General features: G+C 39.5%; 1 protein-coding gene across 2 annotated transcripts in view; it reads left to right on the plus strand.

The window, feature by feature from the left end:
- The first annotated feature begins 1,744 nt into the window (after positions 1-1,744).
- wdr11 (WD repeat domain 11) overlaps positions 1,745-12,487 on the plus strand; it is a 99,116-nt gene continuing 88,373 nt past the window's right edge. For both annotated transcript variants that reach the window (XM_048551068.2, XM_048551070.2), the window contains exon 1: positions 1,745-1,967. In XM_048551068.2, the coding sequence (XP_048407025.1) occupies positions 1,885-1,967 (83 nt within the window). In that variant the 5' untranslated portion in view covers positions 1,745-1,884. The remainder of the gene's footprint in view (positions 1,968-12,487) is intronic.

Genomic DNA, 12,487 nt, shown 5'->3' on the forward strand with positions numbered 1-12,487 from the left:
TGTCCTTGACTCTTCCAATCTCACATCCCCAAATCCTCCAAACATGACATATATGTGCTCCTCTAATTTTGGGCTCTGGATCCCTGATTGTAATTGTTCCAGCTTTCGGCTGCTTCACAGAGCCTAAGATTTAAGAGTTCCCCCTGTTTCCCTATCTGCATTAGGGACCTACCTCTTTGATTGGACTTTTTTATCATCTTTCTAAGTTGTGGCTCAGCGTCATAAAGCATTTTATAATAATGTGCTGAACTGATTACTTTCAGCAGGGTACATTTTCTCGATGCTGTAATGCTTATGTTAATTTTAATAAGAAACTAAGACATGGATAATGTAGTATTGAAGGACCCAACAGACGTGTATTACAGCTCAATAAGATGTACAGATATTACAGTCACAGGCACATTTGTATCTGGGCTGATATTAAGGTATTCATTTACGAGTACAGGCAATCCACTCGGGAGCCTAGAATCGATTTGTACACAAGTCAGAACACAATACTGGACAATATAAAGGAACCATTTGTGAGTGCAGGGAAATGTTTATATGTTGTGTCTTTAAAATTACACCCTTGCATTAGATTGTGTTTGTAAATTCAAGTGTTTACAAATATGTGTTCACAAAATTGGGGACCCCTATACAATGTTTCATTAGCATGTCATGCTTCAAGCGATCCAAGTCAAGATGAAATCTGAGATTTTCATATCCTCAGATCATACAATAGCACAATGCTAATATCATGTAGTGGTATTGGTGGCAGCAATGGCAATTGACGCAGCATGTCCCAGGAGGAGGCTGACTGAAACTCCATGCCAGGTCTAGGCACAGGGAAATAAGACTTTAAAATCTGGGCCTTTTCCCTTTGTTTTGGGTAAGGACTTTAAGATCTGGTCATTTTTCATTTTCTTTTGGTTCTGTTTCATTTATTTTTTCCCTTTTTTAAAAAAATTCTGGTTGTGTATTTTAAAGCTGGTGGCATAGAATGGGGACATTGCACACTTTTCACTGGACTGTTCTAATTGAGTAGACACAACAATAAAACTTAAATTTGGACATGTTTCTTAAAGGTATATTGATTGTGAGACATAATAATGAACTTTGGGATGTTTAGTGATGTGAAAGGTTCTGTAGAAGTACGAGGAGATAGTAGGAACTGCCAAAACTGGAGAATCTGAGATAACAGGGTGTAGAGCTGGATGAACACAGCAGGCCAAGTAGCATGAGGAGCAGGAAAGCTGATGTTTCTGAAGAAAGATCCAGACCCGAAACGTCAGCTTTCCTGCTCCTCTGATGTTGCCTGGGCCTGCTGTGTTCATCCAGCTCTACACCTTGTTATCATTTTTGTGAAATCAGGTCTGTACTTTTTATGTCACTTTCCTCATTCAAGCATCACTCAACTACACAGTGGATTATCCATGATCAACACAGATTAATCCATTTAGGAAGGAAAGCTATAAATAAGTAAATGGTGAGAGATTACAGAACTCTGAGATTCCGAGGGATCTGTGCATCCTAGGACATGAATTGCAAAAAGTTTGGTATGCAGGTACAGCACGTAATTTACAATGGGATGTTTTAAAATCTCTTTTTAAACTTGTGAAATGAAGCTTTCAAGTTTCCTGGAGCTATGAAGAAATGTCGGAACTGCTGAGAAGAGCGCCTCCCCTCTCCTCCCTGGCCAATGATGGCACTGCCGGGCAGGACGTTGCAGGCCGGAACCTGGGGCCGGGGTTTTGCGGGACGGGGGTCCGAGGTCTGGACGGCACGGAAATGTTCCGGGCGGATCACTTCCTGTTTACATGGCAAACCGGCAACTGTGCTCGTCGTGAGAAAGTGGGGACTTGTTGCTTGTGAACGAGGATAATTTATATATTTTGAGAAAGCACGATGCAGTACACAGTGAACATCAAACTCTCGGCCAGGACTTTAACAGGAACATTGAGTGGCCAGAACAAAGGGGCAGTGGATTGGTGAGTAAGGGGTGGGGGGAGGGGTTGGGTGTGGTGGCGGTGGTTAGAAACTGCCTTCTGGGGCCTGACACTATCACTCAGTGGTTTTCCTGAAAACAGACTGATCCCCTCCACAATAATCAGGCCTGTACGGACATAGCTGTAAACACAAAACTGACTGATCTTCCATAACATTCAGCGCTGCACAGAGTGAGTTTTGTTACTCCGCACTGACTGATCCCCTTCACAACGGCTGGCTTCACAAACTGAGTTATGAACACAAACCCATTGACCTTCCACTAAGGGCTGGTCAGACTGAGCATTGTTGGTGTAAACTGACTGATATTCTCTATATTAACCAGGGCTGTACAGACTGAGCTGTGTTGTACAAACTGACCGACCTTCCACAACACTTAGGGCTGTTTAGAACGAGCTGTGGTAGCAAGAATTTGCTGACGCCTCCACAACAGTCAGGGCTGGGCAGACTGAGTTGTAGAGCAACATATCCGACTGACACTTTACACAATACTCAGCAGTACAGATTGAGTCTGTGTTCGTGCTTATCAGTGACCCTATGCACAGTACCTAAGGCTACAGTACCTTTCCAGCAAGATTTGCTGTATTAGTGCAAATTGATGTACCCTCACTGAGCTTCTTTGTCATGGTAGGTTTGTTACTTATCAAATTAACAGCTACTTCTAGCTGGGACTGTTACTTCAGAATGCCTAATTCCATGTCATAAATTAAGTGATTATTGTGTTAACTTTTGCAAATGGAATGTTACACTTAAAGCTTAAACTTCAATTTGGTTGTCTTAAACCAAAAGTCAACAGTGATTTTTCATTAATTAGTTCAGATCAGTTATAGGATAATGTGAGAATGAGTTTGTTGACTTGCTCACTCAGCTGGCTTGTTTTCATTCAGATGTTCATCACCATGCTGTGTAACATCATCAGTGGAGTTTCCAATGTAGCATTGTTGTTCTATTCTGCTTGGAATTTATGCTGTCTGGTCTGTTATGGTGAGTCGTGTCATTTCCTGTTTTGTTCTTTGTGGGACAAAACATATAGAACAAAAACAGGAGATAAACAACTCACCATAGGAGACCCGACAGCATAATTTCCAAGCGGAGTAGAACAACATCACTTCATTGGAGGCCTCACTGTTGATGCTACCTCGCATGGTGCCGAAATGTCTGAATGAAAACAGCAAGAAAGTCAACAACCTCATCCACAACTGGAGCTTCAAATCTTTGCTAAAACCATAATGGAAGAATATTGGGAGTTAAAATATTTATGTTCGAAAAATATTTTCATGCTTTTCATGTCTCCTGGACATCTCTAAGCATCACAACTAATTAAGTACTTTTGAAGTGCAGTTACTGTTGTAGCATAGGACATGTGGCAGCCAAATCATGCACAACAAAAACAACAAACAGGTTGAAGAATCTCCAGAAACATTCCCTGTCCTCAGTGATGGGGAGCCTGGCACATCATGCAGAAGACAAGGCTGAATCGTTTGCAGTCACCTTTAGCCAGAAGTATTGGGTGGATGATCCAGTTCATTATGAGGTGACTAGTGTCACAAATACTAGTTTTGAGCCAATTTAATGCAATCTGCCTGCTATCAAAAAGTGGCTAAACGTACTAGATACTGAAATGGTCAGTATTCCAGCAATGCTGCTGAATTAGCCGCACTGTATCTAAGCTGTTCATTGCAGCTACACCTTTGCCATCTGCCTGCCCATGTTGAAAAAGCAGGACACAACCAACCTGGCAAATTACTGACCCATCAGTCTACTTTTAACTGTCATCAAAGTGATTGAAGCAGCACTTGTCAGCAATAAGCTGCTCACCAAAACTCAGTTTGCATTCCACCAGACCTCATTACAGCCTTGGTCTAAACATGGACGAAAGATCTGAATTCCAGAGGTGAGATGAGAGTGACTGTCCTTGATGTTAAGGTAGTGTTTGACCAAGTGTGGATTTGAGGATTCCTAACAAAACTGAAGTCAGTGGGAATCAGGGGAAACTTTCTGGTACCAGCTATTCCTAGTGTGATGGTTATCTCTGTTGGAGGTCACTCATCACAGTTCCAGGAGATCACTGCAGGGATTCCTCAAGCACTATATTGTATCCATCATAAACTCATAAGTGGGCAGGTTGCTGACAATTGCACAGTGTACATCACCATTCGCGATCACTCAGAAGTTGAAGCAGCGTGTGTCCATGTGCGGCAAGAACTGGACAACATCCAATCTCTTTGATTGTGAGACAAAACGTATGACATAAATATTACTTTCCACTTCCAACCATTCTCCCTGACATTCAATTGTAATACTGTCACTGAGTCTCCCACTTTCCATATCCTGAGGACTACCATTGACAAGAAACTGAACTGGACAATTGTATAAATCCGTGGCTACAAGAGCAGGTTATAAGCAAGGGATTCTGGAGCAACTTCTTTCTCCTTAAAGCGTGTTTACTGTCTTAAAAGGCACAAATCAGGAATGTGATGGAACCCTCCTTACCCATTTGCCTGGCTATGTGCAGCTCCAACATACTCAAGAAACTCATTTTTGTCAACACAGCCTGATTGTTTGGTGACTTATTTTCTACTTTCAACATTCAATCTCCAGCACCAACCACAGTGGCAGAGATGAGCATCATTTACAGGATTCACTGCAACAACATGTTGAAGCTTATTCAGCAGAAGATTCCAAACCTACAACCTCTGTCACCTGGAAGGACATAACCACTTCAAGTTCCAGGTCACATACCATTCTGACTCGGAACTATAGTGCTGTTCCTTCAGTGTTTCTAGTTCACAATCCTGGATCTCCCTTCCTATCAACACCGTGCATGTCCCTATGGACTCCAGCTTCAAGAAGGCAACTCACCACAGCAATTAGGGGCACACAATAAATGCTGGCTCAGCCAGTGGTGCTCGCAGCCTGTGAACAAATTAAAAAAAGTTTTGACAAACAGCAAAGTGATGAAGACCAACCAGTGATGTCCATACTGAATTGTGAAAAAAAAAGCTGTCTTTTTGTAATGTTGATTAAGTGATAAATATTGGTCATGCTGGTAGGGCTACCACCCTTGCTCCCCTTTGAACTATTGCCTTGGAGTCTTTTATATCCACCTGAGCAGGTATCCCATCTAGAAAATGTAGCATTCCCCCAATACCACACTGGAGTATCGGCTTGACTTTTGTGTTCTAGCCCTGAAATGGGACTTGAACCTGCATCCTTCTCTCTTCTGAAGTGAGAATACGAGCAACTGAACTGTGACTAATAGTTAAAGGCAATTTTTGGCTAGTTCTGTAAAGAATTTCACGCAACCTTTTTAAGAAGATTCTAATGTTAGAGCATACTTTCAAGATAAGGAAGTACATGTTTATGTGCAGTCTTGAAACATTATTCTGGTCAAAGGTACAAAAATCTGACTAGCTGTTTGTTAAACTTGCATACGTAACTCAGCTGTTAAAATATATTAGATTTACAAATTATACTTTCAAAAATACATCTGTTTCAGAATATTTTAAATCAGCAGCCTGGAAAAATTTACAGTGTTCTTAATGTCACCTGCAGATCTTATGTGTTCAACTTGCCAACTAAATCCATCAAATTCTTTATTATACCCAGCTATTATGAATTATAGCAATGATAGCATATGACCAGTGAGGAATGATGATGGAATGAGAGGCTTTCTGCAGAGATTAGTTGATACTGAGAAAAATATAATTTTGAGATTGGGTGTCAAGACAGTTCAGCTTGGATTTCAAAGCCTTGGTCAAAGTGTGGAAGAAATTTAGAAGAATAATAGGAATGAGAGGCTTCAGTTATGTGGGAGAGCTGAAGCTGTCCTTCTTAAAACTGTGTGGCTTGAGGAAATCGGATAGAAATTCAAAAGCATAAATAATTTGATTTTTAAAAAAAGGCAAAACTGCATCTGATGTTTTGTGGATCAGAGAGAACACTGATTCAAATGAGTTTTGTTTACTAATTTCAGAATATTTGTTTGTCATGGTGAAAGTTCTATGATATCAAATGTATTGTTGAAAAGAATCTGGAAACAGATTCAGTAATAACTTGCAAAGGAAATTGAATGAATATTTGTAGGAAAAGTATAGCACCTCCTGGTGATTGTTATCTACCACATTTCCATTGTTGATAGATTCATACTCCATGTTGAACATCACTTGTAGAAACCATTGAGGATATTAAAGGCAGAGAGTGTATTCTGGATGGGCAAATTCAGTATCTGTCATAAAATAGTAGAAGCACATTAGCAGCATCACAGAATCATACAGCACAGAAACAGGCCCTCTGCGCCAACTAGAAATCCCAATGTGACCTAGACCCATTTGCCAGCATTTGGTTCATATCCCCCTGAACCCTTCTTATTCATATACCCATCAAGATACTTTTAAATGTTGTAATTGTACCAGTTGCCAACACTTCCTCAGACAGCTTGTTCCATACACACACCACCATCTGCATGCAGAAGTTACTCCTCAGGTCTGTTTTAAATCTTTTCCCTCTCACCTTAAACCTATATTCTCTAGTTTTGGGCTACTCCACCCTGGGAAAAAGACTTTGGCTTTTCACCCTGTCCATGCCCCTCATGATTTTACAAACCTCTATAAAATCAGCCCTCAGTCTCTGATGCTGTAAGCGGAAAAAAAAGCCCCAATTTATTCACCCTCTCCCTATAACTCAAACCTTCCAGTCCCAGCAACATCTTTGTAAACCTGATCTGCAGTTGTTTGAAACTTTGCTTTACTGGGTGATTTAAGACTTTTTTCTAACTGTTCTACATCTAGATAATGTGAGCTTTTGTTTTGTCTTTTGTGTAAAACAAATCTTTGTTCCGTTGCTAAGGAAACTTTGCAACCTGTGTGACTGTTTCAGTGAATGACCACCACATGAAATAAAATTTAAAAAAAAGGATTATCAGACTAGATTTCATTTCATTGTCTAATGGTATCATCAGCTGGGATCATAACACTGACTTGTTTAGATTCTGAAACTGCACAATCTGTACCAATTCACCTTGAGGAATGCACCCTAACTGTTTGGTACCATGTTTTTCCCAACAGTACCTGTGATCTTACCACCCTTTTTGTCTCTCTCTCTCTCTTTCATAATACATCATATTTTCTGGATTAAACTTTGTTTTGTTGTCCTCACATGGTATTGTAAGGCTCACCAAATGTTCTCTGAAAACCCAGCGTTTATGAATACTCTTCTCTCTGCATGCAAAGCATTTGTGTGTTTAGTAAGAATGGAGCCAGTTTTATGATTGACAAAATCAGCTCCCCTTCCCCAACTCCTCCACTGTCTTTTAGAAACATAGACAACTTGGCTGAAAAAGCTGTGGGCTGCTTGGGTGGGGAGGAAAGAAGAGGGTTCAGTTGCATAATATATTAGAAAAAAAGTCAAAGTTAAATGAGAAGGTGGTAGTGCAGGTAGTGATGAGGCTTATTGTTACTAGAAAATAAAAGGGACAGAATGTGTGAACATCATATTGCACCAAGTAAGCAGACAAGAGTCCTGAGGAACATAGATGCCAAACTGAGCTTGCAACAGGTGGCTAGAGAGTCAACGAGAAGATAACCAACTTGATCTTGTCTTGACTGACACAGCTGCATCTCAGTGATTGTTTTGAAGGAGTGACCACTTTACCATCTTTGTGGATCATATGTCCTATCTACACACTAAAGGAATGCTCCATTGTGTTATGTGGCTATACCAACTGCACAGAAGAGATGTAGCAGCTTACAGCTGAACATCTATTAGTTACTATGGAATCTGAGCAATAGTTGATATGTCTTGCGTCTATTACATGGGTCAAAGTAACTTTTCTTTTCAAGGACTGTTCTTGTTTTTTCCTCAGGTTACTTTTTGGTTTTCAGGGGCTTCTTAGTTCTGAAGATTTAAGTTAAAAATCAAACTTGTTTTGAAGCAGGAATTTCCTAGCTAGTTCTATTTGTTGTATCATCCTAAGGCTAGTATCAGTCGTTAAAGTGATGGAAGAATAACAGTGCTACTAAGTAGCAATTTCTCCCTGATAATTAATGCTCCAGTTTGGATCCACCCAAGCGCACTTGACTCCACAGTGTATTGCAGCTGTTGTGTAGACATGGCATAAGTTGTATTCCAGAAATGAAATAAAATGACTGCTCTTGATTTGACTGAATGGGACACCAAGGGCCCTAGTAAACTAGAAGTCAGTGGAGATTGGGCAAAACTGATTGTAGGGATACTTAACATACAGAACAGTGCTTGTTGGAGACCAATCATTTCAGCCCCAGTACATAGCTGAAAGTCTTTCTCATGGCAGCATCCTTAACCTAATTAATCCAACTGCCTCATTATTGAGTTCTTTCCATCATAAGGCTGCTGATGATTGCATAATTTTTGGCTTTATTCAGAATTGTTCAGATAATTAATCAGTCACAGCCACGTCCAGCATGACTTGAACAACATGCGACCTTGGGTTTATGCCTGGCAAGTGATGATAATTTCCAGCAATAAGGAGCCTAAATACCAAGGCCCACCGGCTTTGACATTTGCTGCAGTTTCTATTGTTGTGTCCCTCACCGCTATCACCATCCTAGGGTGAGATGGGAGGGGAAGTGGTTGGTGTTACCTTAAGTCAGAAATTCAGCATGACCAGCCACATGAATACTGCAGGCATGATCAAAGATCCGGGAATGGCTCATTTCCTGATTTTCCTGAACCACTTTATCACATGTTAAGATTGTGATAGAATACAGTCAAGTGCGAGAGCTGCCTCCTTGTTTATCAGTTCATCTATTAGTGAGAACCGTGACACTAGTGCTGCAACTTGCCAAGATTTCAAGGGCAAAACTTATATTAAAAACTTCTGGATGTGCACATAATATTGCTGTTTCTTCATCACATTAGTTAGAAATCATGGAAATCCCTTTTTGACTGGAGTTATTGTGTAGAGACATGGACCACAGTAGTTCAAAAAGAATGCCACTGCATACCTGCTGAAGGGTACCTAGAAAAGGCCAATAAATACTGCTGTGAGTCATCATGCCCATTTTCCATGAATGGGAGAAAATAATTGTTGAATTTGCAAAGGAAATACTAGGAGGCGTGACTGAAACACTTGCTCAAATTGGATGGACTAAAGGATTGCATTAAAGTAAGAGAGGGAGGCACAAAAGCCATTGGATTATGGAAAGGAATTTTGGAGTTTAAGGTCTTGTTGCCATTGGTGGGGCAGAAGGAGAAGTGAATGCACAAGAGGCCAGAGTTGGAAGGGCACAGAATCAGCAGCCTGTTTGACATTCAGTCACTTGTCCCTCTAAAGGATGTGTGTGTACATGTTCTAAACTGGCATATTGCAAGCTGTCCTGTTGAAGATAGCAGACGCACAAAAGGATTAAAAGCATAACACATTGAGATGAAAATGGTGTGCACACAGTGTAGATTAGAGGGTATGTTGAAAGACATGGGAAAACCAAATGGGATGGAATTCTAGCACTCATTTTACACAACTGTTTCCTCTCGTATTGGTCATTACTTTAAAAGGACTAGAAGGTTTTGTAGTCATTAAAGGTCGAATGCTGATGGTAAGATATTTTTATTTTAAATTTGAACAGAATATGTTTCAATTTAGAAAGTTGGATGTGAGACGCAGCGCAAATTTGTAATTATTCTGTTCGTTGTGAGCAATGTTTGTCCTACTTTATACATTCTATTAAGTTTTTATAAGTTCAATTGCTTTGAGGTTTAAACATCAGCATTAATATTGTATAATCAAAGTTATCTAGGCATGTTATATTAATTAGCCATTCTGCTATTTAAACTCGCTTAGGGAGAAAATGATCAGCAATGGCTAAAGAAGCAATGTGTTAATTTAGTATTATTGTGATAATTTCTTGTTTGATATACATGTTAATTTGAATTGATCAGGGATATAGAGGAGTTGCATATGCTTTCTGGGTTTTAAAAACAACATAAATTTATGCATTAACAACACTATCAAAGCAAGTTTTGGTTTAATTGGTCTGCTAGTTTGTCTCAAATTTCCAACCGTCATTAAAGAACAAGTTGAGTTTTCAGTAGCAGCTTTTTGCATTTTGGGGAATGAAGTTAGAATTTATCTGGTTTTGAAAAGATGGATGCTTGTGCTCAAAATGAACCTAAGCTCATTTTAGAGCTAACAGTTTTATGATATTAAGCTGACATTTGGTTTTCAGAAATATATAACAATGTGTTGTGGAGGAAGGGTTGGATGATGAAAATCTTGTTGTGCCTCCAAACATTTAGCATGATTTTTTATTTTTTAATGCAAGCTATTAATAATCCTGCTTTATTCTGCTAGATTGTAAGGCATATGAAATTTTCCTATGCTACAAATCCGTATATGCACAATTCAAAGGACAGGGTTCTTTTCATTACTTAGATGTTGTACTCTGAAGACTGCTACTAATCTAAATCATTCTTATGGACAAATCTTTTGCTATGCCTTGTAACAAGGTTAGGAATTCACTTCTTTTCCCCCAAGGACTTGAGTTCAATATTACAAATGCTCACAACAGACCATATGACATGAATGTTTCTGTTGTTTGAATAATTGAAATTTTCAGCTATTCTGAAAGGTAATGCATAGGAAGCAACCTGTAAATAATGAAGCAGAGCATGGAATTGAATGGATTAAAATTAGAGGTTACTGTACCACAACGTAAGGTGACTGCTACCTCTATGTTTGGGGAGAGGACAGATGGATGAGCATTTAACATAAAGATCATTGTTTTTTAAACTAGCAGAGACTTGTCAGTTTTATCATATATTTCAATTGTCTATTGTGTGCTAAATCCACAAAAGATATATTTATGTCTGATAAAAATATATTGTTTAAAACAATGAGTTAATTACTTGAGTTTAATGTTGCAGATTGTTACTGTTGGGAATATTGACCTTTACTTTTAATGAGGCTGGTAATTGACATTGAAGATGACATAACCATTTAATTTTAATTGTAAATGAAATGTGAAAATGTAACGGTTCAGCATTAATTTCAAGTTGATGAGTACAATTTTATTGGACCAAATTTGGTTGGAGCCGGTCATCTAACCATTTGTTCCACTGGCCCTGCACCCTGCAGTTCAAAGAAAGTGTTAGCCATTATGCAGCTGAAAGTGTAAGCTGATAATGAAAGCTGATAGTGAAAGAGCATTTGCTTAGTCAACAGGATTTGTCCACATTTAGTGAGATTTAAGGATTGAGAAATAAAAAGGATATCTTTGGGAGAATGGATGTGTGCAAACTTCATATCAAATCAGATACATAAAGAGGAATAAACAGGAAGAAAGAAAGATTTGAGGTAGTCATGTTTGAGAGCGAGAGAGAGGCAGGTCCTGACATGAAACATCAACTTTCCTGCTCCTCTGATGCTACCTGGCCTGCTGTGTTCCCCCAGCTCCTGTGTTGTCTCTGACGCTAGCATCTGCAGTTCCTGCTATCTCTGAGAACTTGATTAGCAGTTCCTAACATTAGTCATATAATCAAAAGGGTATCAACGCTACTGATTGTTGGCCCTAAATAACTATGGCTGGTTTAGTTTGTAACTACTTTGCAAGTATAGAAGCATCAGGATATTGAATGCTGGTCAGTAGACCACACTACGCTAATAGTGGGGATGAGGAAAAATTTGGTGTGTACATACTTAAACTTGCATTTTCTCTTTGTCTAAAGATGGTATGCTATTTACATGTAAGTATCAGAGAATTGCCCTTGTTATTTTCTACATCAGACCAAATTTTGATGGGAAAGCAAAATGTGCCTGTCTGTTAGCACTGCAAACAGTAAAAGTTGAATCTCTGGGTACTTTGTTCTAAGCCTTCTCAAATTTTTTATTTGTTGGACTTTTTTGTTTAAAATGTCTTTCCAAAGACTTGTAATTGGACTTTTAGTGCTTCTGATGCAGAGAGCTTAGAGGGGTGGCGCAGCAGCTCAGTGGTTAGCAAAGCTACCTCACAGTGCCAGGGACCTGCGTTCGATTTCAGCCTCTGGCGACTGTCTGTGTGGAGTTTGCACATTCTCCCCATGTCTGCTTGGGTTTCCTCTGGGCGGTCCGGTTTCCTCCCATGGTGCCTGATGTGCAGGTTAGGTGGATTGGCCGTACAAAATTGTCCATAGTGCCTAGGGTGGGGAGTGCAGGGATGGGGTAGAGGGTGTGTCTGAGTGGATGCTGTTCGGATGGTCAGTGTGAACTTGATGCCTTCCACACTATAAGGATTCTATGATGATTCTGTTGCTGTAATGTTAAGCAGTACCACGCGGATCTTAAAAATTCATTCTTAAATGAGTTAAATTCAATTTTTAATTTCAAATCATGTAGTCAGAAGGCAGAAGATTTCTTTTCTGGTGTTTCTGATTTAGTAATCTGCATTGCAATAAACCTATTAACTATCTTCATATTGAAATGCTAACCTGGCTTTAACCTGTGAAGTATTGTAAGTTTGGCAATTACATTTTCTCGTGTGTGGATAATGTC

Source organism: Stegostoma tigrinum, chromosome 20, assembly GCF_030684315.1.
Source record: "Stegostoma tigrinum isolate sSteTig4 chromosome 20, sSteTig4.hap1, whole genome shotgun sequence".
Lineage (NCBI taxonomy): Eukaryota > Metazoa > Chordata > Chondrichthyes > Orectolobiformes > Stegostomatidae > Stegostoma > Stegostoma tigrinum.